Consider the following 26,340-nt stretch of genomic DNA (forward strand, 5'->3'; position numbering starts at 1 on the left):
TCTAAATGTGCGTTAATGTGCGGGGGGAGGTTGGCTCCGGCTGGAGGAGGAAAAGTCGAGGGGACTCTGGGAGTCCCTCAGCGCGCAGTTCGGGAGGTGAGGTCAGGCGTTTCCCCTTTGGCTGGCCCCCGTGTCGAGTGTTTTTCCCCCTCTGTAAACACCGAGAGGTTTATTACCGTTCTATCGGAGGGGATATTACACGTTCGGGTGGATGAACACGGACTCGGTGCGCTGAGCAAAACACGCACGGTGGTTTATCTAGGAAAAGAGTGATGGTGGACAATTCCAGTAGCAGTAAAGCGCAAGTGGTGAGTTCCGTCCTGCTGGCACAGAGCCCTGTTGAATGTATTGATAAGCTACTGTAATATTTAATCAGCAGTCATCGAGTGTATAAAATATTGCATGTACATTAAAGATTTTTTATATAAACCCAATGAGTCAGTATTTATAATTACTTTCGTGTGAATGATCAAGCTATTATATGTAGCGATAATCCACATTGTACACGTCATGATTTCAAGATTTTTTTTCTGATGATGCAACTTGAGCTGTTTATTAGTTGATAAAGTTCGCGTGCTGCCTGATTCGAAAAGTCAAAAACATCTCCGTTTGTTTCCGTCAGAACGCGATACTTTGTTGCGTCGTGTGTTCGTTCTCTTTTTTTTTTAATAGCTTAATTGTTTCTGGAAGAGCGCCATACTTTTGGGCAGCCATGATTCGACTGTGAATTGAACGTCTTCTGTTATTTCGCTCATTTACCAGACTGTGCTTTAATTAGTTAAAAAGTAACAGCATAAATCGACTGGTTTTTGCATAATATTAATTATTTAATAAAATGTAAAGAGACACGCCGTTTTGGCCGGACATCCGGTCCTCCTATCACGACTGGTCGTCTCAATGGGGGGGTCAAAGGTAGGTTGGCCTTCTGGTCAACAGGCGAGCCGCGGAATGCGACGTTAATCTTTTTGGGACATGTAAATACTGTTAATGCGAATTAAAAATTCTTGCGAAATTAATTCTAATTCCACCCAGTCATGTCCGTTGTGATGATTTGCTTACGCTTAACGTATTTCTTTTTCATTTAAATTAAACACATGTGACTTTCCTTCTCCATTTCGTTTGTTCTTATTTGTTTACACGTATTTATGTCCTATTTGTATCTGATTCGAATTGAGTTTGAATTTCTCGACCACGTCGTTTGATTATTTGACATTGCGTCAATAATTCGAACCCTAATGCCTTAAAAGGAAATGCTGTAGGTTTTTAAAATAATTAAAGTGGCTTATAAACAGTGTGATGTTTTGTTTACATATTAGTTGTTGTGTTGCTTGAACGTTTTAAAAAAACGTAACTTTAGAAATTTAGATTTTCAAATGTTTATGTATGTGTATTTTTACCCGTAACGAAAATTTGGTCAGAAATTTTCCACCTTAAAGTTGTTTCAAATCGTATGATTTTATTTATTCTGTTTAACACTACATATTATATTTTAAAGAATATGTGTTACTAAAGTGTTGCTGGTCCCCATTGACTTCTATAGTATGAGGGAAATTGTCTGGTTACTCACATTTTTCCAAATTCAGCAGAAGAAAGTAATTTTTTTTCCAGGTTCTGAACAACTTAAGTAAATAATGACACAATTATTATTATTATTATAAAAAAAAAAATTGAGCGTTGAAGTAGCCCTTTAAAAGTTGATCATATTGAACTGTTGTTTTAGTATAGTATGTCGTACATTCTTCATCCTAAAAAAAAAGTTTTTTTAAGTGGAAAAAATGATATTAGCTTAAAAAATATATATATATTTACCAAATTAATTTACTTATTTCCCTCTATCCACAATCCAGCCCAGCTTGTCTCAGGACAGTGGTCTGGCTGGTGCATTTTCCCAGGTAGCTTTTGGAGGTGCGGCTGGAGTCAAACTGGAGGCGGTTATGGAGCAGCTCCAGAGACAACAGCAAGCTAAACTAGAGATGGAGCGCAAGGAGAGACACCTCAGGGAAGCTCATATTTTGTATGCCCAGCAGCTGGCTGCACAGCAAGCGATCATGGCCTCCAGAGCTCAGGGCACCCCATTTACCCCTGATTTCTACAAGAACTCCAGAGACAGAGCGCTGAAAGCTGGCCAGGGGCCTCAAACTGCCAGGGGGCCCATGAAAACCGTCTCTGACCAAGTACATGAGGAAGATGCCACTGATGAGATGGACAGAGGACGAGGGTCCGAGGGGGACGAATACGACGACGATGAGATGATGGATGGGGAAGACGGTAGCGAAGAAGAGGAAAGCGAAGGCTTGGAGTTCCTCAGGAAGCAAAGTCTTGCGCTCCAGCAAGCGTCTGTCGGAGTTCCTCCGTATACGTTCCCTGTCTATGCCGCATCGCCATCCGCTGCTAAAAAACGTCCCCTGTCGCCGACCACTAAGGTGAAAGACGAGCCTGAAGACTCCCTTCCTGACCAACAATCGTTCAGCACACCAAACGGACTGGCTGATTGGAGCCTCGATGACTCATTCAAACAGGTTTGCATCTATATTTCTCTGACTTGTCATTAATCTCAAGAGGTTTTAGTATGTCAGGCATTCGCAGGCTTTGTGTTTACTCTCACTTTATCACCAGTGACCTACAAAAGCAGTATAACAGCATATTTTCATTCATCTCTGCATGATTTGAGGAGTACCAGATCATGAGATGAATTGTAGTCTTTACATGTTCATAAACCCTGGACCCACTAAAACAGACTCATCTCAGCTTACTGAAATGCTATCGGCTCTGAATAGGACATCTAATCCAGTTTTCTCGAGCGCAACAGGAATACGTGTTCTCCCTAAAGTGTACAAAAGAATTGGGTTGGATTTCTACCTCTTTAATGAGAGGGAAATGTTTAGTGATTGAGCGCTAGAGTCACTTCATACAGCACTGTTGAGTGTAATTTTAGTCTGGAGATTTTCACAAAATATGTCCAGATCACTCCAAAATAAAAAAAAAAAAGAAATCAAAGATTTATTGTGCTTTAAGGAAAAAAAAAACTGTTTTTAAACAACTATTAAAGATTTCTGAGATTTTGATATTATTTACTTAAATTAAGCTCTATTCCCCATTAATTCTCATTACCATATTGCAAAAAGATTTCTTGTTTTTGCATTTTCATTACCTTAACGTAAAAAACGCTATTATATTATTAAATTAAGTGTTCATAAATGATGGTAGCATTTATAAACTGCCTTTAACTATGCTTATTTCAGTCTAGATTTAAAAAAAAAATTGTATTAATATTTTTTATGGTGTGTTTTCATATTTTCATGTCCATAATGTAAAAAAAAAAGTTATATAATTATAAATAATGATAGTATGTTATGCTGGCTTTTAATTTCTACTGATTTCAAATTAAAAAAATATATATATATATATATATATATATATATATATATATATATATATATGCTAAGATATCTAATACAATTTATTTATTTTTTTGAGCACAAGAGGATTTTGCGTTCTTCCAAATGTGTACAAAAGACTTTAGGCCTCTGTTTTTTTTTTCTTTTCATTCCGTTCTACTTCTTTTGAAAGCTATTGTCCTCATCTTCCCTTATTGTCAATAGTCTCCTGCTGTGAGCCAAGCTGTACCCTCAGACATGGTCCTACAACTCCATCAGTTAATTTCTTAGTTTGTTCATCCCTAGTCTTTAGGGAATTCTGTCCTGACATAAGTCTTTTGTTCCTGGATATCCCTGAAGTGTGGCGTTCTGGCAGGCGGCCCAACAGGAGTGCGCTTTCATTCTCTCTTTCTTCTGCCATCTCACTTTCCTCTGTCATTCCCCCTACTGCTGGTGTTTCTTAAAAAGCTCTTGGCAGTGTGCTGTAATGCTGTCTTGGCCTGTGACCAGAGAGGCACGCTGTCAAGTTGCAATACAAGAGCTTGAATGTTTCAGGCGCGTGCTGTTGGAGAGCTGCCCTGACAGTTCACACGTGGAGATTTCCCACAGTTGAAATAGGCGAAACTAGACAACTGTGCGTGGGACTCTTTAAAAAAGCATTTTTAAAAGGATTGATAATCCAATATTAAAATTCTGCCATCATTTACTCACCCTCAGGTTGTTCCAAATCTGTATGAACACATAAAAAGATATTTTGAGAGATGTTTTTTTTTTTTTTTTTTTGCTTTTTGCTTTTTGTGTCCATACAATCAAAGTCAATGGGATCCAAAGTTGGACATTGGACATTTGTCAAAGGATCATTTTATGTTTCACAAGAGATAAGAAAGCCAGTATTCAGTTTGGGTGAAGTGGTTTTCATAAACACCATTTTGTCCTTTTAAAACGCTCGTGTCAATCACGATAGGATGAATCCGTCTTTCAGAAGACCATCTCAGTGGGTTTAATATGAAGAGAGAGACATTTCCCTGCAGTGCAGTCATCCATTTTAGTGGCCTCAGAACTGAGCTCTTTGTTTGCTCAGCTGCGTTTGAGTGATCGATCAATCAGGGAAAAATGGATTGCTCTAATTTCATATGCACACTAATATGGCTTCCTTCAGCCCTTGATATTTGCATGCTTCAATCAAAATCCATTTACCCTACCTGCATTGAATAATACAACATATATATATATATATGTAAATGGCACAACATGTATATATATATAACCCCCAAAATGCCATTTAGCAGTGCATCCATTTTCTTCCGAGTTTCTTTGATGTTCTTACTGTGTTTTTACGCAAAACATCCAACATGGTTTCATTGACGGTAACTGACATCAAACACATTCAAAGCGGTTTTATTTGCGGTAGATCAGTAGCAACAAGCACAAGTTGGTAAAAGTATGCTGGTGATGTTTGGGAAGGTTGTGTGTTGACCGGCAGGTCTGTGATGTTTTCATTACACCCCTGTCATTATATATGTATTTCTAGAGGGTAATGGTCAGAGGGCTTATATACTGCTTTTCAAATATAGGCTTGTCCACGTGTATAGGTAACAATAGGAGATTCAGTGCTGACGGTTGGACTTCTACCTCATTACTAAGAGGGAAGAGTTTAGTGAATGAGCTTTATAGAGTCACTTCATGGTGAGTGTATTTTGGGGGGGTGAATTTCACAAAAACCAAATAGAATAGAAAATTGCTTTAAAAACATAAAGCCTGTTTGTACAAGTTTTTAGGTAGTAAAACTTTGTAGTTAAAAGCAATAATAATTTAGATAATCAGGTTCAATGCATGGGACTGAAGTCATTTTTTATTAAATGAATACACTATAGTTACTTAAATGATTCTGATTCTTTTTATTTATTTAGATTTTTATTTAGTATTTTTGGTTGAATTTTAATGCACAAAAAGCAAAAACAGATTTCTTTTTATAAACAAGGTGATACAGCTTGAGGGGCTTCAATCCCACTCCCACCCTCTTTTTATTTTTTTGTGGTCCCACCGGCTTTATTTCTGTCCTTTAGTATTTAATGATGCTCTCTGTGGTAACCGTATCAGATTGCAGGGTGGGGGGGATTGGTTTGATGGCACTGACTGCACAAAAGAGAACAGATGCCACAAATGGCATTTTTAAATGAGGGTTGGGGGTTGTCTTTTTGGAGCTTTTCACGCTTAAATGGATAAGCCTCAGTCAATCAGTAAACACCTTTGGTAAAAGCACAGTAGTCGGGTGTAAAGTTGGAGCCGGTGTTTACTCATAATCTTAGTGAACGGGGGAATTAATTGGCAGTTTGCAGATAAAGGAAGTTTGTGGCATGCAGTTTTGTTTAGAATCTCCAAGGGGAAGGACTTTCAGGTGTTTCAGGGAGACCTATGAATGGAGATGTTTGGTTTGGGGATGTTATGATCATTATTTCTACTTCCTGTGTTTGTAAAGTTGAGCTTTGCTTTTACTAGTGTTGAATTCAGTAAATCATCTCCCAAGTCAATGAGGAGGTCAAATGGCCGCCATTAAACTTTTGATTGAACACATGGCCAGTCCAGATAGCTTGGCGCCCTTTAAACTTAGCGTATTTAGCGGTAGCTGACACAATGCCCTTTTTAGAGAGCTTGGCATGGTAATCTATAGGGTGATTAATGGAGTTTTAATCAGGCTCAGTTGACGTTGAGGCACGCATGTGCCTTGAGTTACAACCTCCCATTTGGCGATTATGATGACCATATCAAAGGCATCGGGTCAATAGAAACACCCCCGCTACTTTGATTCTGCATTTGTCAGGAGAAATATATGGCGGCAATTAGCAAAATCTTTAAACCAAGTACCTGTTTATTATTTTAGGGGCCAAATATTCATTCCAAGTCTTACTTTGAAGCCTCTGGCTGCATTTTTGCCACAAGGTTTAAAAATAAATTTTCTTATTTTTTGGCATTGATTGTTTCATAGAGAATCTTTAACATCCATACATTGGTAAAAATAAAGTTTCCCAAAATGATGCCATTGAAGAACCAATTTTGGTTTTGAGAGAACAGTTATTTTCTTAGTGGGAAGCACGTTTTATTAATCTAAAGAACCTTTTTCCACTATAAAGAGCCTTTTGTGCAGTGGAAAAAGTTAAAGTTTTATTCATGGAACCATTTAAGCCTTTAAAGAACTTAAGAATTTTTAATAGTGTACAATCTTTCCATTGTTGGAAAAGTTCTTTATAGTGGAACAAGGTTATTTAGGTGTTTAAAATGTTCACACTCAGAAAAGGTTATTTGGAGAATCAAAAATAGTTTTTCTATGGCTGTGAAAACCTTTATTTTTAGGAGTGTTTCTAACATGGATTGGGTTGTATTGTTGTCTTCACGGGTACGGCAAAAGTGGTTTACGTATAAACATAAAGACAAAAGTGCTTTAGATCGCACACTCTTGATGTTCTCCCTTCTCCCAAAAGTGCTCAGGAACGATCAACAAGAAGTTTGTCCTTGGGTTCAGGGACAGTCTTGTCGAACTCTTGCATTATTTAACTGTCAGTGTCACCTTGACAACATTTCATCCCCCACGCCAACAATACAACGAAACCCATAGCAATCAATTCTTATTATATCAGGGATTTCTGTCGCAGTGGAATGATTTTCCATATAAATGATCAATGACCTGATGGCCTCACACTTGTATGTTTGCTTCAAATGTTAGCACGACATCTGGTGTGCGTTATTAGCATGGCGTAGCTTGCTTGTCTTGCGTATTACGGGAATTAATGCGCTCTCGAGGTCTGTCAGTCTTTATCTGGTAGCTTTGACAGTGCTCGGTGGTCCATCTTGATGGAGAAGTTTCATGGGTCCTGTGATGATGTGATCACTGGCGTCAGCTCGAAGTGTAGCCCAGCTGTGCGATAGATCAGCGCCGATTCAATTAGCAGTGGTCTTTTCTCTTAAGAGCATCATCTCGGCAGGCCGATTCCAAGATAAAACATTGTTTATTAGAATTGCGAGCTGTCAGATGGATGTTTTACAGCCTTGTTTTGGTGTCATTTCACCCTTCCCGTTTTCAGCGCAGTGTGAACTATCTGGTCGAGTGGTAACTCTAACCCTTGAATAGGAGGCTTTTGATAGTTAAAATCTTTAAAGGCCTGAGGCAAGAATGTGAGGTTGGTGAGGGGCTGGTGTCTGCGTCTAGTTTATCCAGCCCCACCCATAGGAAACATTCCAAGTGGAATTAGAGTTTCTTTTCTTCAAACGGTGAGAATTCCCATTAGGTGCCTGTGCATAAAGGGAGAATAGAGGGAGTGTCTTTGTTACAGCCGTCCTATGATTTGCGACCAATTCTAGTCCATTTCACCGAATGTAACAGAAGCAAGTAATGGAGAGGGGAATGGTAATCAACCAGAAAAGTATATGGGGAAGGGAGGGGTGTTTTCTTATTTGTCTGTCCATTTCCTTTCCCTCTTAACAAGTGTAGAATGTTTGTCCCCAACCCCCCTCAAAACCTGTCCCGACTCGCTGGAGATGTTTGCAGCCTTCGCTTTACCAAAAGCAGCTTAGGGCTTTATCATCACACAGTATCTATTTATCAGTGTCACTAGAATGTGGAATTTCAAGCACTCCTAGGAAGAAATCAAGTGCTTAAAAAAATGCATTCTTACACATAACCCAGCAGGGTTGAAAGTAAAGTTGTTGTGTCATCAGTAAAAACATGTTTATTTTGGCTAAAAGTACATTTTGTTTTATGAATAATCTAGTTATTTTTTATATCCGTATTTCTTTTTTTCCTAGGTGTGTGTGTGTGTGTGTGTATGTGTGTGTATATATATATATATATATATATATATATATATATATATATATATATATATAATAGAATAGAATAGAATATAATATTATTATATATATATATATATATATATATATATATATATATATATATATATATATATATATATATATATATATATATATATATATATATATAATTTTTTTTTTTTTTTTTTTTTTTTTTTTTTTTTTAATCTGTTTTATGATTATTACTTGTGTGTATCCAATAATTTTTTATGTATTATTTTGGTAAAATTATTTTGGGTTGGCAAGGTATTATAAACAGGATATCATAATCAGGAATATCATCATGCTCTGCATCCTCTAAGGGCCCAGATTTCATTCTTGAAAGATTATTGGTGTTTTAAAATTCTTAGATTTAGAAGAAAAGCCGCCTAGGACAGGGGATCTTTTGGGATCCCAAACTTTCCAATACTGAGATAGGGCCATGGTGGACTGAGATGTTCACACCTGTGTGTATTTGTTTGAAAGACTATCTGTTTTCTCATGTAGCACCCAGTCAGGACAAAGATAATGGATGTGAACTCTGCCTCAGGCCTTTGCAGGATGTTTAAGGATTTGGGCAAGCGGTTACAGGCCCTTGCTTTGAGCCTTTTGTCTCTCTTTCGGCTCTTCTTAACTATTTGCCATTTGTATTGTTCAAAGGGCCATAACAACCAAGAAGGCATAATAAAGCTTCTTAAAGCTTAAAGCTAAAGTTTTGTTGTTTTTTTGTGTTTTTTTTAACCAGCATCCTTTTGTAGTAAACTTAACTTTTTTCTCTTTTTTTTTTTTGGATAAAGTTGTACAGGTTGCACATTTTTACAGACTTTTTCCCAGAGTGGAGTTCCCACATCATCTTATTGTGGGATACTGGACAGCCACACACCTTCAAATATCACTTAGTGTTGTGCGGCATACAACCATGAATTGCTCTTAATGGATCCATTACAAATTCCCAGGGATAAAAGTCCCCAATCTACTCCCACCCCCACCTCTCCAGCCTCGATTGCTCCTGGCACAGCAAGGAGCCGAATAAGTGAAACTGTGACTTTTGACGGTGGAGACCCAATTATTTGATTTGGATTAAAGATCTAGGCCATCCCCCATAGTGCTGTTCAGTGCTGTCGCCTGTGGAGCAGCTGCAGCGTTGTTGAAAATCGAATGAGTGTGTGGCGCTTGGACAAGTTCCCGTTCTAGTCAGAGAAAGTTCCATTGATCTATTTATGTGTGTCTTTATGTGATATGGTTATTGTATAATAGTAATGGGCGGAATGGCAAAAATCTTATATTCCTATATTAAAGTAGTTGTATGTAGTATTTTTTTTTGTTTTTGCTGAGAATTGCCTGTGCCTTTTTCTGTACCTCTATCTTTTCTGTTTGTTTGTTTTATTCATTTATTTTTGTTTAGAACTTTGTTGTATTCTTTTTAAAATGTATTTATCAGATTTTAATTATTATTATTTATTTTGTTTGAGAACTTTCCTCTATCTTTTTTGTTATTTTTTCTTTATTATTGTTTTGGGTATTTCTTTGATTTTGTTTTTTAAAGTCTTGTTTTTTGTTTTGACCTTGAGTACCTTTTGTCTTTTCATTTTATTTATTTATTCATTAATTTGTTCTTTTCTTTTGGTTCAGTTTTTGTTTTTATATCGGTTTGATATATACACACAACTTGAGTGTATCTGTCTTTTTTACCATTTATTTCTTCTTTTTATTCTGTTTTCTTTTGTTTTCAGTTCATTTGTATGATTTGGTGTTTTGTTACTTAGTGACTGTTAATGACCTATATTTATGTTAAATGCATGTGACGCATCAAAATGAAATTGCTCCCAACAAAGCTATAATCAACAAAGCTATGTACTGAAAGTGTACCATTTAAAGGCGGTCATTTTATATTTTTGTGTCCTTATATATTTGCACTACAGATTTACAGTATAGCAGAATCTTTAAATAGTCATACCGCCCAACCCTGTTGTAAAAAAAATGCTTTAAGAAGAAATCAAGTGCCTCATGGTTAGGACTGATGACACAACTGTCCCACACAGCATGATCTCTAACTTATCAAAATGCAATTACTACCCATTCCTATCAGCATGCTGGTATATTTGCATTAACACCCAAAGAGGTCTGCTTGATAGGGGAGGTTACTGTTTCATCTCAGTTGAACAATTCTATCTCGGTGTTGATAGCACTTTGGGAAGCCCACCCTGTTATAGCATTACTGCCTGTTGATTTAATGTCTCTGGTTTCTCAATGATAGACTATATTCACATTAGAAGATCTCTGTTTGAGCCCTTTTGTTAGGATATCATGTATCTAGTAAACTCATTCTGTGGTTTCCACCCGTACTGATGTTTTTCACTAAAATAATATTTTTAGTGAGCTACACTTAAAATTATAGGTTCTTTATTGTTGTTGTTGTCAATGGTTCTGTGAAGAACCTTCAACATCTGTGGAACACTTTCTTCACACAAAAGGTTCTTTATACTGGAAAAAGGTTCTTTAGATTTTTAGAGTGTTCTTTAAACTAAGAAAAAAATATTTTAAGAACTGTTTATTCAGAGGTTCTTTGAGGATCTAAAATAGTACTTCTATGGCATCACTTAAAAAAAAAACTTTTGAAACCTTCATTTTTAAGAGTATAGAGTTTTTTGTCCTTCCTTTTAGCCCAAGTCATTATTTGCCACATTCAGATGTGACAAACGCTGTACAATGTCACGTGTTTGTTCCTTCAATCCAAGTAATTATTTGCCATGGTCAGCTAGGGTGGTGGTTTCTGTCGAATTAATATGGGGGAAGGGGCTTTCATTTCCTTTGGGTGACCCAGATGGTCATCTGCTTCTTCTCAGCTAATTTGGCTACTGGCCAATCAGTTCTCCCTTAATATGATTAGTAAGGCTAAAGCCTGACCTGTAAGCCTGATAACAGCTTGCACAGTTCTTGTCAGTGTCTTCGATGCAGGATAATGTTTTGCATTCGGATCACGTGTTGACGCCATTTGGCATGACGTGTGCACCGGGCGAAATCCGTAGAAGTCAGAGATTTCACGTAATCCTTTTAAAATGGAAATCAATACACAGGTGCTTGTTGTTTTCCGATTCCCTCAAGGTTATACAGTAGATGGCCATTCACTTGACACATCACAATGCCACACAGCATGGATGGCCACCGTAGTTGATTCCCTGCCGGGTTCCTGCTCCCGGGCCCAGCTGTTTTGTTTTTGCTGTAAATGTGAAGAGGGCCTGGCAGTAGAGCGCGCTCTTACCCAGCTGTGATTCACTTAGCATATTAAAGAGCGGGGCGGTGGATGAATCCTGTAAACTGCTTTATTGCCACTCTGCCTTTTCCTTTCAGACTTTGTGTAAATGAATACTGGAGCCACATTGGGTAACTTGTAATCAAGCACAGGGCATGTGCACAGGGGGACTATTAGATTTTATAACTGTTTTGTGGTCTGGGCCTCTGGGTAACAAGGGAGACGCAGTGCTAAAGCTGATTGCCTTCAAGCAAATGAGCTAAAAACATTGCATCAATCTTAACACTAGAGCTACACCAATGTATCTGTAACATGGGTTATTGGCTGATATTACAGATTTTACGTGTATCACTCCATATTAGATGTGTGTCAGCTTATATTAGATATTTCTGCATGCTTATTTCTTCTCTTTTTAACTTTAGATTACTTTTGTTAACATCTAACTCTGTTATTCTTTAAAATCACTGATAAAAGTTACAGTTAACAGTGACATTAAATTAACACCGTTAATTGTAATATTTAGTATATGTATTTATAATTTTATTTGTATGCAATTTAAGTATCAGTCATCACTGACTTACCAATGTTTTATTGGTATCACCTGTATTTTAGATGCATTTCAGTTAATTATTATTATTTTTATTTTTTTTAATCGGGCTATTTAATATTTAATTGTTAATTCTCATTTTCTGTATATTTAGAATTAATCATAAAAAAAAGTTATTTTATATTTATTTTTAGCAAATCTCAAAATGACATTTTTTCATACCGTATATAGTGTAGTGCCTATATTGACTTTTATATATATATTTTATATATATAAAAAAATATATTTTTATTTTCTAACGTGTTTTAATTTTTCTTTTTTTGGGAGGGGGGGTTGACCAGATTGAATATAATTTTTGTATATTGGCAATTTTTTGGTTTTTGGTCATAACATGAAAATTATAATCAGCCAGAAATTTGTAACGTTTGCATATGGTACATTTGTACTTTCCTTCTAGCTTCTGTCCACTGTAATCCAGTTTTTAGCTCCGTACCCCTTCTTGTTCACACAAGACCGACCCTTGGAGTTCAAAGGTTTGTGTCAAGGAACGCGATGCAGACAGAAGCCTGTTTGTGCATCTTGACTCCCGACACCCAATAACTCACTTTCTGTCTGTTCAAACAGTGGCCCGCAATGTCTCCCTCTCCTGTCACATTGTTTTGCTAATTGTTTTTCTCTCTTTTCCTGTAGAATGGAAATTCAAGTTGGAACGAGGAAGGCGAGGGTGGGAGAAGCCGAGCAGAGGCCTCTAGAGACTTTGCCAAGGTAAACATTATTTCTAAGCAATGGACATTTAGTCATTGCACATTTTGTCAGTGGCACACAAACCCAGTTTTGCTTAATTATTTAACTTTACAGTAGCATGTAGAGAAAACACTTGTTATAGATTGGGGCTGTAGGTTTTTCCATCACAATTAATGTGTGTATTCAGTTCCTATTTAAAGAAAGATTGTCTTTGTCTCTTTGTTAAACACTGCTGCATTTGTTTGGGAAAAAATACATTAAAAACAGTAATATTGTGAATTTATTATTATAATTATTATTACAATTATTTATACAAATTTCTTTCTATTGTAATATATTTTACAATGTACTTTATTCCTTTGATGTGAAGCTGAATTCTCAGCACCATTACTGCATTCTTCAAAGTCGTATGATCCTTCAGAAATAATTTGAATATGATGATCTGGGTTTAAAAAAAAAACATTTCTGATAATTATCAATGCTGAAAATAGTTTTGCTTAATATTTTTGGAGAAAACAGTACATATATTTAGTTTTTTTATTAGAAATATATTTAATTGTATATATTTAATAAATATATTTAAGTTTCCAGTAAAACAAATTAACAGTATTATATACTTATTTAATCAAGTACTGTACATTAAACAAATTGACAGCCCTTATTTGATGTTTAATTATGTATTTTGAGCAAACAACCTTCACAACTGTAGCTTTATGTCTACAAAGAAATTGACATGAAGTTTCCAAAAGGATTTTACAAAGGTTAACTAAATAATTGTTCACAATTTTTTTTTTTCTGTCAGCTTTACGAACTGGACAACGACCCAAACCGGAAGGAGTTTCTCGATGACCTCTTTGCATACATGCAGAAACGAGGTAGGACGGGCTCTATTAGTCCTATTTCAAACATGAATTTCCTCCCAAAGGGACCTACATCTTGTCTTAGTATCTGTAGGAATGATTGATTCCACTGTAGCGTCGCTCTTTGGTGATGACCGATTTAATCGGGGCACATACACCTAGCGTGGAGACTGCCCCTTTAAGGAGGCCATGCACCTCGCATGCTCGCATGGTCGCAGCTCATACCGCGTATGTGCGGTTGCACGAGACGATACGGCATTCTTTCTGAAGCTAACCGATCAGACGATGACTATATATATATATAACACAATTAAGGTATGGTGTACATATACAATTAAAAGCATCTGCTGTATAAAGAATAATACAGGTCAAATGGGTAACACTTTAGAATAAGGTTCCATTAGTTAATGTTAGTTAACTACTTTCGTTAACATGAACTAAGCAAGAACAATCCTTCTAAAGCATTTATAAGTCTTAGTTCATGTTAATTTCAACATTTACTAATGCATTATTTAAATCAAAAGTTGCGCTTGTTAACATTAGTTAATGCACTGTGAATTACCATGAACTAACAATGAATAAGTGTATTTTCATTAACTAACATTAACGAAGATGAATAAATACAGTAATAAATTTATTATTCATTGTTTGTTCATGTTAATTAATACATTAACTAACATTAACTAATGGAACCTTATTCTAAAGTGTTACCGTCAAATGTTTCAGAGGAATAATCTCCCTAATGATTGAATGCCAGTCTTGGATAGAGGGAGGCTTATCAATGATCCATGACATGTCTTTCAAATTTATTAGAGCCTGCAGGAAAAACCCAGAAGAAGTGACCAAGGATCTAGCTCCAGATCCAAACCAAAGATTTAATTGAGCCACAGCTCTGGATCTATGAGCCTGAATCATGTCACAGTTCCATAAGCAGTGAATATAACCTCCTATATTAGACTTACACTTAAGGCAGAGCGGTGAATGAGTTGCATTGTATTTTTAAGTGTTGCGTTAAATGTATTCTATGCAAAATTCTAAGCTGAATGGTTCTTGCCGTTACAAACTGAGAGCCTTTTAGCTTGGAGCAAGACTGTCTCCCATTCCTCTTCTGGAATAACCACCCCCAGCTCTCTTTCCCAAGTCAGTCTTCGATATCAAGTGCTAACTGCACCATAGAAGCATAGAGCTTTCTAGAAAAAGGAAATCAACTTGTATGGAGGAGTATTCAGAAGGATTTCCTTAACAACTGAGAAAGAGTATTTAGAGGTAAGTGTAGAATTCTGAATATGTAATCTCTAATTTGCATCTATCGAAAGACACTAAAGATCCTTCCTCAAACAAGTCAACCATCCAACATATACCGAGAACAGGCCATAATTTAAGAATCCATGTTTTTATGAATGGCGCGAAAACGTAATGCTTACGTCAGAGTTCGTAAAACCGTAGTAAATTCGTATCGTGTGAGAATACCAGATAAACTCAGTCGTGACATGTGAGAGGACTCATGATGTTCCGACCTTCAGAATCGCACCGTGCCTTAGTTAAGTGGAGTCATATGTCCCCGGTCTCAGATTAGCATACTGTGACAGAAAGATGGGTCTGACGCCGTCATCCGACTAAGCTCTAAGTGACACAGCTTGATGGGGCTATTAACCCCATACCACAGATTTAAACTCAACCAGATGGAGAGCTGTTTGTGTTGGTCTACCATCAAACCTCTCGTACCAGTGTGCGTAAGTGGGGTTGTCAGCTGAGACTTCATCATGGGCGGGGGATGGGGAATAGTGTGATCTTACCAAATGTCCATCACGGAGGTCCTCTTATCCATGATTAATGATGTTTTTTTGACTGATGGAGTCTGTGAAAATGACTTCTGTGGGTGACAGTTAGGTGTTATTCAAGTCCTGAAAGTGTTTCAGCGTGTGACTTGACTCGTCTGGGATGAGTAGCTGGTTTTGTATAGACTGCGACCAGTTCCCAATCAGCAACTTTGAAAGGCGACCAGACATTTCTTTTGTTGATTCGGTTGTCTGGTGTTGGTCTGAATGGTCTGTGGTGTCATGTTATCAGTGACTAGCTCACTAGCATCTCTCGTTCTACTTCAGTTTCATTCTAGTAGTCGACCAATATAGATGTTGTGATGGCAGATGTCAATTATAATATCGTAGAGAGCAGGGTGGACAATATAAAACCAATATATAACGCACAATTTAATTTGAAGAAAAAAATACCAGTAAATAAGTTGCTGCAATAAAATTGTAAAAATATTCTTATTTTATTTAGTTAATGAATTAGAGAATTATTCAAAAAATGAATCAGTATTAATGAATAACGTAATGAAATCTGTGAAATAAACATAAATGTATTATTTGAGACTGCAACTTTTTCTTTCTTTGTTTAGCATTTTGTCCAATAAATTACTAAACCAAACTGTTAAACAAAAAGTAATAAAAATGGAAAATGGGAGCTTGTGTGTCAAAAAAAAAATGTTCTGGTACACTAAAAACAGCATACAGTATGGTGCCTCAATTTGCTTTGGACACATTTCTTGGTGTTTGATGTCCAAAATAAGTTTGGTGGCCTTTTAATCGCCAGTGCACATATTCACATTCCAAGGGCTAAACATCACAGTTATTGGGGGTGCTTCAACCCGTGGATATGAAAAATAACCCGCAGCAACGGTGTTAGAGTAACCCAGTTCTGCAGGAAAACCGTGGAATTGACAACACTGATCTGAAAACACGTGCTGGTGATTTAATACTAATAACAGGAGCAGCTTTACTGACGAGATGTGCATGAAAATCACATTAGATTTTTTGCACAGCCCTAGTTACAAGTAAAGCACTTGTCCCTTCTTTTCTTTAATAAAAAAATTGTGGGTTGCAGTAGAGCACTTACATTGGACGTAATGGGGCCAATGATGTTAAAATACTCACTATTCAAATAGTATAGCCACAAGACACAAACATTAATTTGATTCTATTGTAAAACGTAACCATGTAATCCTTAAAATGGTCCAGTAAAATGATGAGAACAACGTTACTGATTGTGTAATACGTTTTAATTAAATCAATATAAGTGATTATTAATGGTGACAAATTATAGAATTATAAGTTTCACATTCCTGCTTTTAAATCTTCCAAATGTTGGCCCCTAATCACTACCATCGTAAGTGCCTCACTGTTATCTTTTTTTGTTATGAAAATGAGGGAATAGTTTAAATTATTTTTGTGGTAATCCACTGTTATTGACTGAGCTTCACTTGCATTAAACCAGGAAAATTCCATAACATGCCAAACCCACTGTGTGTGTGTGTGTGTGTGTGTATGTATATATATATATAAGCTTTGATCTTTCTAAATTTAAAACACACACCTATAAAAGTCGGCCTCTGCCCTGTGTATTGTCCACATCGGAGCCCTTGAAACTTGATAAGATGGGAGGAGGACAGGAGCAGTGGCTGCAGGGGAGTTTTGTGAGGGGATGTTCGGTGTGTGTGTGTGTGTGTGTTGATTGGGGGCTGCGAGGGGGGCGTCTTGCTCAGGGCCTGGGGGATCAGATACAGGGTGGCTGAGGTGGATTAAGGGGCCCCTGTCCCTCTTCTGAAGATTAATGAGACCATAAAAATCAGGGCCCCACCTTTGATATTAGAAGAATAACAGACAGTAAAAAAGCAAAGACAATGGAGTGACTGCTGAACAGCAGCAGGATGGGGATTGCATTGATGAGAGGAAATGATGACAAAATGAGCAGAGAAAGAGAAGGGCCGTATTAAATTATAGGAATGCAGAAAACCAGCTAGTAAAGTTTACACCAACACCGTTTTAAAACTGAGAATATAGGTCAGGGTTGACTAAGTTTTGATGCACTTTTTTATACAACAATGTAAGAACGTTGTAGATGCTCTGGATTTACATTAAGATAATCGATAAAATAATGGTGAAATAATTACTGTACAACCAAAACATTAATTATTTAGGCTATGGGCCAGCAGTATAAATAAAGATGTCATCATAATCATCATCATAAAAAAAGACAAGTAAAGGTTCATTAGACGACCAAAATGTTTTTTGTGTATCTGCTGTTTTTAAAATGTGACCGATTCAAACAAATCTTACAGTCAAAATTATTTGTTTAGTAAGTAGACTATCACTATTATTTTCAGTTAATCATATTGGTCCATATAAGTTATATATCTTCTAATATTGCACAAATATCAGAATTAATAGAATGTTTTTATACTGCATGTTGTAGTATAGAATTTTGGTAGCATTCATTTCTAGTTTTTAATTACGTAGACTAGAGCAGAAAGTATATTATAGAATTTTTATAATTTTTTTATTATAACATGACAGCCTTGAGGCTAACATGGCGTTTAAAATATAAGAACAAACAGATTCATAACATGACAATGAGTTTATCAACATCAGTCAGAATTTTGATATCAATGTTGTAATATCTTAATATTTTAAAAGCATTAAGGTTTTTTTTTTTTTTTTTTTTTTTCGTGCAGTGATGCAAGAAGTGACCAAATATTGAAACATTTTATACAGCATTTACACAAATATGTATGAGAATGTCACAGTTGTCCAATCAGAGCCAAGTATTCTAAATACAAATGTAATAGTCTCATAAATGTATCTATTTACCACTTATGTTGAACACTCTTCCTTTGTTAAATTATTTAACTGGTTCATTTGAATGTTTTGTAGCTTCTCATTGGTAACAAAGAACATTTTAGAATTATGACTAAGAGCATTTGTCGTCCAGTTTAATTTATTGTGGACATGGCAAACAGCTGCTGGGTCTGCTATAGTTAGCAAACTATAGCACAGCCTTTATTGTGTGACTTCATATTAAGTGTGGCATGTCCTGTTTGGAGCATTTGTCTCGTCACTCTTGAGGCTTGTCAGTCTCCTCAAGCATGTTTATGACATCCTGGGTTTGAAATGGGCTGCTCCTTTCCCACCCGAGCGCCTCCGTCCTTTTGTAACCACAGACTACAGATTTATTTAGGAGAGTCAGAAAGATCCCCAAAAACTCTTTCCTTATCCCTCTCTCTCTGCATCAATGTTCACGGTCCCCCAGAGGAACAGTCTTGCACTGAGCCCTCGATCCGTTCGTTTTTATGTCTCAGCGGTAAAGAGACATGGCTCTCCTAATCTAGTAAACATGTTGAAGTCTTAATCAAATGCACTAAATCAAGAATGACTGCAAATTCCTTGTGCAGCATTAAATCCAGCTGAATTACGACCCAGTGGCTTATTGGATAGGCAAACTATATATAATATAATGCATATTGTATTTTTTTAAATGCACAAAAAGAATAATTTTCTCTGCGAGTCCATCTGAAAGTAGTTGCCAGTAAGGAGCCAGGGCTGCTGCATATACAGAGTGTTTTTATAGTTGTGGAGTTGAAGATGGGTGTTAGAGGAAACATGAATATTTTATACAAGAATGGAAAGTGCTTATTGCCATAGAAAATGAAAAATGACTCTCAGAATCCCTGTTTGTTATGATTTTGCTGTTTTCAAGGATGTTGTGGGTGAACGTTTTGGTGAATCCCCCCAAAAATCTGGATTTTATTGACAATGCAGGATCCTTGTAGTTGGCTAAAACCATAAAACCGTTGCTTTCATTCATAAAATGTTAGCTGAAATAAAAGAAAATTAAGCTTTATTTCAGTTATTTGCAAAAGAAACATTCCCATTTTCATTTTAATTGAATTTGATGTATTGAAATAGCTCCAACTAAAATTTTATTTAAAAATTAATAAAAATCATATAAACTATATAGTTTAAAAAACTAACAAAGATGACAAACAACAAAACTGCTAAAACATAAAAAAATACTTCGTAAAAATGACTAAAATGAAAAAGAACATGGAAATTTATAAAAAATAAACAAATGCAAAATATAAATAACTATAATAGTTTCTTGATGCTAAAATAACAGTGGCACAATTTAATTTACTGTTAAAAACGTTACTAAAGTAACTAAAATAACTGCAATGCAATAAAATAAAATTTTTAAAGATGATGTATATCATTAAATTCCTATGTAAATAAAGAATTAAATGTTTTTTTGTTAAATAAATTTGTGATGGTAGCATTTATTAAGAAAATATGTTTTTTCACAGTAAAATTTGTGTAATGAGAATCAAATAAAACCATTGAAATATTTATAAAAAATATATATATATATATATATATGCATGGTGCACAAATATGCATTTTTTTTTTTTTTTTTGCAAAATGCAATTTCTCACTTATCCTTTGACTTTGGTGTGAAATGTGATCTGGCAATACTGAAACATTATTCGGGTTATCAAAACAAAAGATCTTGCCACACAGCAGCATCCAGAACCTTTCGTCAGATGTTAGACCATGCACTTCCTGTAAGCCCCCTCACTTCCTTTCTACAGCTGCATTACAGTAAGAATGGCAATCATTGTTTAGGTCAGAGAGTGGAATTTCCTTCACCAGCCCGGCGTCTCGGGGTGCCTTATTGGTTCATCTCAGAATGCTGGCTTCTTAATGTGGGCAGCTGTTTCCTCATATATTTAGGGCAGTGGTCAGATTCAGTGGCCTATTTTTTCTTCTAGAGAACAAATGGGGGAGGGGACCAAATTTGATGGTGTGATAAAAAGTAAATTACTTAGAAATTGCTTCCACTTCCTTTCTGCAAACAGTTTAGCTTTTTCTATGAAATCAGCATTTACATGCAAAAAATGACAGCATTGTATTGATTTACAGTAGTTAAACAACTAGTAAATGTATTAAAGCAACAATGCTAGTAATGTTTCTGTCCTTTTTTTTTTTTTTTTGGGAATCAAATATGAAACCGCCTGCTTTTGTTTCATAAATGTATGTCTTTATGAACATTTAAGTTGGTTAAGCTCTGACTGCTCTTTTCGTAGATCTGTTCAGCATTTTATGTTTGCATCCCTGCAACCTCACACTTTTATTTCATTAACCCCATCTGATGTGTCTCATTGGCTATTTCTTGAGACGTATGAAGGGAGACAACATGATATCAATTAGGAGTGCAATGCTTCAGCATTAAGCTGTAGCACAGCTCACATCAATCAATAATGAAGCCTCTTCAGCAGCAGAAGGCTTCCAATGACTTTTCCATTCTTGAGTTTGAGCTAAATTGGTTTTGCAGCTATGGAGCATGTCACAAGGTCGCTCTCTAGACGCCATCGCTCCGCACGATTTCCTGTGGACCTGTACCTGAATCTCCAGCTCCATGACCTAGTGCTAACCTTTTACTCGAATCTGAGCAGCGATTGTTTGATGAATGAGTAATGTCATTCCCAGCATTAAATAACTGCCTTTCAAAGGGAGCTCTTGCTCGGACTCTCCAGGGGGTGCTGGGTCTTGACTAAGAGGCCTGGGCTTCTAAATTACACTGACCAAATGAACGCTTTATAGCTGTTTGCTGTGAAGGGTTTAAGAACAGAACATTCTGATCCCAATAACTCAAGAGGAAGCACACGAACAAACACGAAACACACATTTGGTGTTTGTTTGAAACTAGCGACTATATTTCATACATGTGTAAAGAACATTGAACAAGTGTTTTTTTTTAACTGTTTTTATTTAAAATTTTATATATTATAATATTAATATTTAGCATTTTTTATGTTTATAGTTTTATTTATATATCATTTGTATTTTATTATATATATATATATATATATATATATATATATATATATATATATATATATATATATATATATATATATATATATATATATATTATGTAGATAATTGTGTATACATTTCTTAATTAATATTTGATCATATGTAGTCTTTATATAATAGGAAAAGATATATAAAAAAAGTATATATATATGCCTATATTTCTTAATTATACAATACACGTGTGTGTGTGTGTGTGGAAATATTTACATGAAAAATGACAATAAATATATATTTGCATGATGTATAATTTATATATATATATATATATATATATATATATATATATATATATATATATATATATATATATATATGTATTCAACTATTTATATTTTTTATATATATTAAATGTATCCAATTTATTCATTTATACATGTATTTTTATATATTTATGTTATAACATTTTTAATCTAAAATGTAGCGTGTGTATATCTAAATGTGTGTGTGTGTGTGTGTGTGTGTATATATATATATGCACAGGTGTCCATCTATGTTCATGTGAGTCCATGTTAATGAGAATGGATTGGCTAAATTAGGGTGTAATCCTGACCTTAAGTCACCAGGACTGTTTAAACCCCCACTTCTCACAAAACACACACACTTACATGAATTGGTTTTAATCCAGAAATGACCGAGTATGGTATGGTATGGGGCGGTGGGGGAGTTATGGGGGCTAAAAGCCCCTCCCATCCTGTTCTGTATACACACTTGTAACTGCACTAAAGAGCATGTGCGTGTGTGTATGTGCAGTTTTAGTTGCTGGAATCCCTTCAAATGAGCTTCATTGCATTTGCCTACCCACACCAGCTCATTGATCACAGATTAAAAACTCAATCAGTTCAATCTGTTTTTCACTGGAGGGTGGGCGCTACGGATGCACATCTATGCTAGAAACAGTCTTCTGGTAGCATCTCTATATTTCAGCTTATCAGTTCCTATCATCACACCATCATTTAGCATAGTTACTGTGTTGAATGGCCTATCACTTCCCACAGTCAACACCTTAATACCAGCGATATTAATAAAGCCCATAACATGACGAATCCATCAATTCCCATCTCACAAAATAGAAACTTAAACTCCGCTGTTCCTGTCCGTTCTGTCTCCTCTAGGTACTCCTGTGAATCGAATCCCCATCATGGCCAAGCAGGTGTTGGATCTGTACATGCTGTATAAGCTGGTGACTGAGAAGGGAGGTCTGGTGGAGGTGATAAACAAGAAGATCTGGAGGGAGATCACCAAAGGCCTGAACCTGCCCACCTCCATCACCAGCGCCGCCTTCACCCTGCGAACACAGTATGATTAATTGCATTTCCCCATGTACAAACATCTACACCCATTCATTTACCTTCAGTACTTTCTTTTTTTACTTAAATGAAGTATCATAGCAAGCTGAAGTAGTTGATATTCTGTTGCAGGTATATGAAGTACCTGTACCCATACGAGTGTGAGAAGAAGGGTCTGAGTTCCCCTGGAGAGCTGCAGGCGGCCATCGACAGCAACCGAAGAGAGGGCCGTCGCCCAGGATACAGCAACAGCCTGTACCGCTTCTCCCCTTCCCCCAGTGCCTCGGCCTCGCACCTCCTCTCTCCTCCTAAGATGCACCTGCAAGCCACGGGACACAACGGACTGCAGGCCACCCCCAGTCCTGGCCTGAAGAAAGCCACAGGTTTGCAGCCTGTTTAATGAGATAATCATTGCTGCTCAAGACAATAGAGAATTTCCCTGAATAATTTGTTTAGGCAAACGAAAAACATTACGCATCATCATCTTTAGACTTTTGGTGTGTTTGCACACTCTAGTGGTGAGACAGAGAGCCACACTCTTATAGTTACATTTACTAAAACACAATTCAATCGATATAAGATTTGAAGCGTTTTGTTGTTCTCCTCAGTCCCAGAGGACGGTCCAGTCTCCATGTTGCCAGGTCGACTCCCTCTAGCCCTGGCTCTCGGGCATCAGCAGCAGCTGGCACGCGCCGCCACCCTGGAGCAGCTGAGGGAGAGGCTGGAGACGGGCATGAGCGCGGGGGCCGCGGCGCTGGAGGGGCCCGAGAGGAAGATGGCGCGTCTGGCGGAGGAGCAGCAGAGGCTACTGCAGCAGGCTTTCCAACAAAACCTGCTGGCCATGGCATCCCAGGTGAACCCCGCCAGCCTGCGGATGACCAACACCAGCACCCGCGGTGAGTTCTGAGACGTTGTTATTCAAAACATGTGCAGTGACTCAGAAAGTGAGACGAGTGTCATTAACGTTTGGATCTTGTTTTTTTTTTCAGAGGACAAACAGGACCTGTCTCTCAGCATTTCTTCTAATGGCTCGGCAAGCATCAATGTGTCTGTGGAGGTCAATGGGATTATTTACGCAGGTGTGTATTATTGTATTTGTGCATGTCTGGGATTATCTAATGTTGTCCAAAAAAAACTTAAATCCACATCCAATAAGCCTACAAGTGTTCCAGATCATAAAAGTGCTAAATTGTAATACTGTTATAATAAATTAATACTAATGAAGGAGTTCTATGTAGCTCATTATACACTTGAAATTTGAAGCAGTCCAATAAAATAAATTTTACCTTTTGGGAATTAAGTGAAAGGTTGTCCTAAATGTTCCTTTCTTTTCTGTTTATTTGCTGCCCTGGTTTTCTAATCTAGCTATTTAACTTGGCATTAAATTGCAATAAGATAATAATAATAATAATAATAATAATAATAATAATAATAATTGTTATTATTATTATTATTATTTTTTTTTTAACAGTTCAAAAAATTGGGACCAAAATAAAGCAAATATTTAATTATTTTGAAATAACAGTTTTCCATATATATTTTAAAATGTAATTTATTCTTGTGATGGCTAAAAAGTGTTTAGTGTCGCATGATCCTTCAGAAATCATTATAACATGCTCATTTGCTGCTGAAAACATTTGATATTTATGTTGAAAACCAAAAATGTACTGCTTAATATTTTTGTGGAAACCATTATAATAATTAAAAAAAAGTTTCTAAAGTTTTTTTGTAACATTTATTTATAGTCATTTTAATACTTTTATTCAGCAAGGTTACTAACCCCAAACTTTTGAACAGTAGTGTGTAAAACAGAAATAATTCAGTGTGAAGTAAATGAATGAATGCGTTTTTAATACCGTTTACAGGATCCTTGTATGCTCAGAAGGCTGGAGCGGTTCCCACCGCTGTCACAGCCATGTTCGCAGGCCAGACCTCCACCCTCAGTCCCGGTATCCCCTCTTCCTCCTCCTCGTCCTCCTCAAAGGGCTCTGACTCTGTGGATCCGGCCACAGGAGGGTCACCCTAACTGTCATCAGCAAGTCAGTCCAAACTACAGTCTCCAGAGGCGACACAGCAAATCCCAGTCTGCCTCCCGCACAAACCACAGCTGTGTTTTCCTTCCAGTGAAGGGAGGACCACACACACACACACACACTTCTACAAACTCGTCAGCTGTTAAAAGCTCATCACGGACCCCACCTGCTCTTCTCCACAAGATGTTTTCTCAGGACTGAGAAGACTGGTTTTTAGAGATGTTTGATTCAACAGAATACCTCAGCTGTCTTAATCTCAGTGCTGTCGTGAGTGTAAACACTTCGGTGATCGTGTAATCATGCCTTACATTCACTCACAGAGATCTGCGAAGCAATCATGGCATGATCAAATCACCTTCTGCCAAAGCCACATTTGTGAGGTTGTGGTTGACACCTTTTCTCTTTTTTGCTGTCTATTAATTCTCTTATTTAAAAATGTTTGCTGAATTTACCTCATCTGCAGTGAATTTAAAAGACTCAGGATCGATTATGATACTGCTGTGTAGCTCTTTATCTAATATGATGGATTTTTAAACACGCTACAAATCCCCATCAAGTGTTGTGAAGTTGGTTTGGTAAGAAAAAGGGGTCACAGATATTATTTTTTTCTTTTTTTAAGAATTATTTACTTGATTTTATTGTTTTCTATTTCCGTTGTTTTGTAGCTTCTAGATACAGAAATATTCATATGATTTGAAAAGAGTTTTGAGTTTGAAACTGCATTTTACACAGCTGAGAGGTTTCGTTTTTTTGTTCTTATTTAGACATATTTACAGGCAACAGTTTGGTTGAAAGATTTTTCTCTACCTCAGACACAAGACAATGTACGGTTGAAAGGAAATGATGTGGACACGCACGGTTTGTGTCGCACATGTCAATCATTTCGGTGCGTTGGACGATCATGTACAGGCTCGTAAATATAAGGGCCTTGATTAGTGTACTATTCTTCTACTCTTCTACGAGTTCTTTAAAACAAACCAGGTCACGGAAAAGCAGGATAACATTCAAATCAAAGGAAGATTGGATGTTTTTTTTTAGTTGTCGAACTTCAGACCTCACGTATCTTTCCATATTGGAAAGCGAGTTTCTCAGGAATTTCCTTTTTTTTTCTTCTTCATTAAATTTTAATTTCAGAACCTAGACTCAGTCTTGCTCCTGAAACGGATGACACTAGTTATATGTCAGTCAGTGTGGGACTGAAATAGCTACCTCACTCAGGTTTTACCTCAGATGTAGTTCAATGCTTGCAGTACATCACTGAATTACCTCAGAAGTACTGTCTTTTAATGCAAAAAAAATACTCTCTCAGGTAATGAATTTGCAAAATACCTCATTGAAAGGCAGAACAACTTTACGGCATTGTGAGATAGTTAAATGCAGTATCTCATATCCATGAAGTATTGATTATCGCTAAAACTGTCTTCCAGTACTTCCAATACACTTCCAGTAGCAATCAAGGCTTGTTCAAATACTCATGCTGATTTAGCCTCATCAACAAAATAGAAATCCTGCATTTGCTTGACCCTGGGACCTGCTGGGATACAGACACTTTTAATTTCTATATTCTTCAGATAACGACATAGCTGAAAACCAAAGACCATGTGTTTGTTATCCTCTTTGATGACCTCACTGTATGGACATATGCAACTTTACACAATGAAATTAAAGTCTGATCTGATGCAA

General features: G+C 36.6%; 1 protein-coding gene across 1 annotated transcript; it reads left to right on the plus strand.

Moving 5' to 3' along the window:
• The first annotated feature begins 11 nt into the window (after positions 1-11).
• On the plus strand, positions 12-26,340 carry LOC127947344 (AT-rich interactive domain-containing protein 3B-like). Its single transcript, XM_052544417.1, has 9 exons — positions 12-308; positions 1,848-2,519; positions 12,713-12,787; positions 13,569-13,641; positions 22,451-22,634; positions 22,757-23,007; positions 23,233-23,520; positions 23,614-23,703; positions 24,490-26,340. Exons 1-9 carry the CDS (start codon positions 273-275, stop codon positions 24,648-24,650), a joined length of 1,830 nt encoding a protein of 609 aa, XP_052400377.1. The 5' UTR covers positions 12-272; the 3' UTR covers positions 24,651-26,340.

The sequence above is a fragment of the Carassius gibelio genome, chromosome A25 (genome assembly GCF_023724105.1).
Source record: "Carassius gibelio isolate Cgi1373 ecotype wild population from Czech Republic chromosome A25, carGib1.2-hapl.c, whole genome shotgun sequence".
Taxonomy (NCBI): Eukaryota; Metazoa; Chordata; class Actinopteri; order Cypriniformes; family Cyprinidae; genus Carassius; species Carassius gibelio.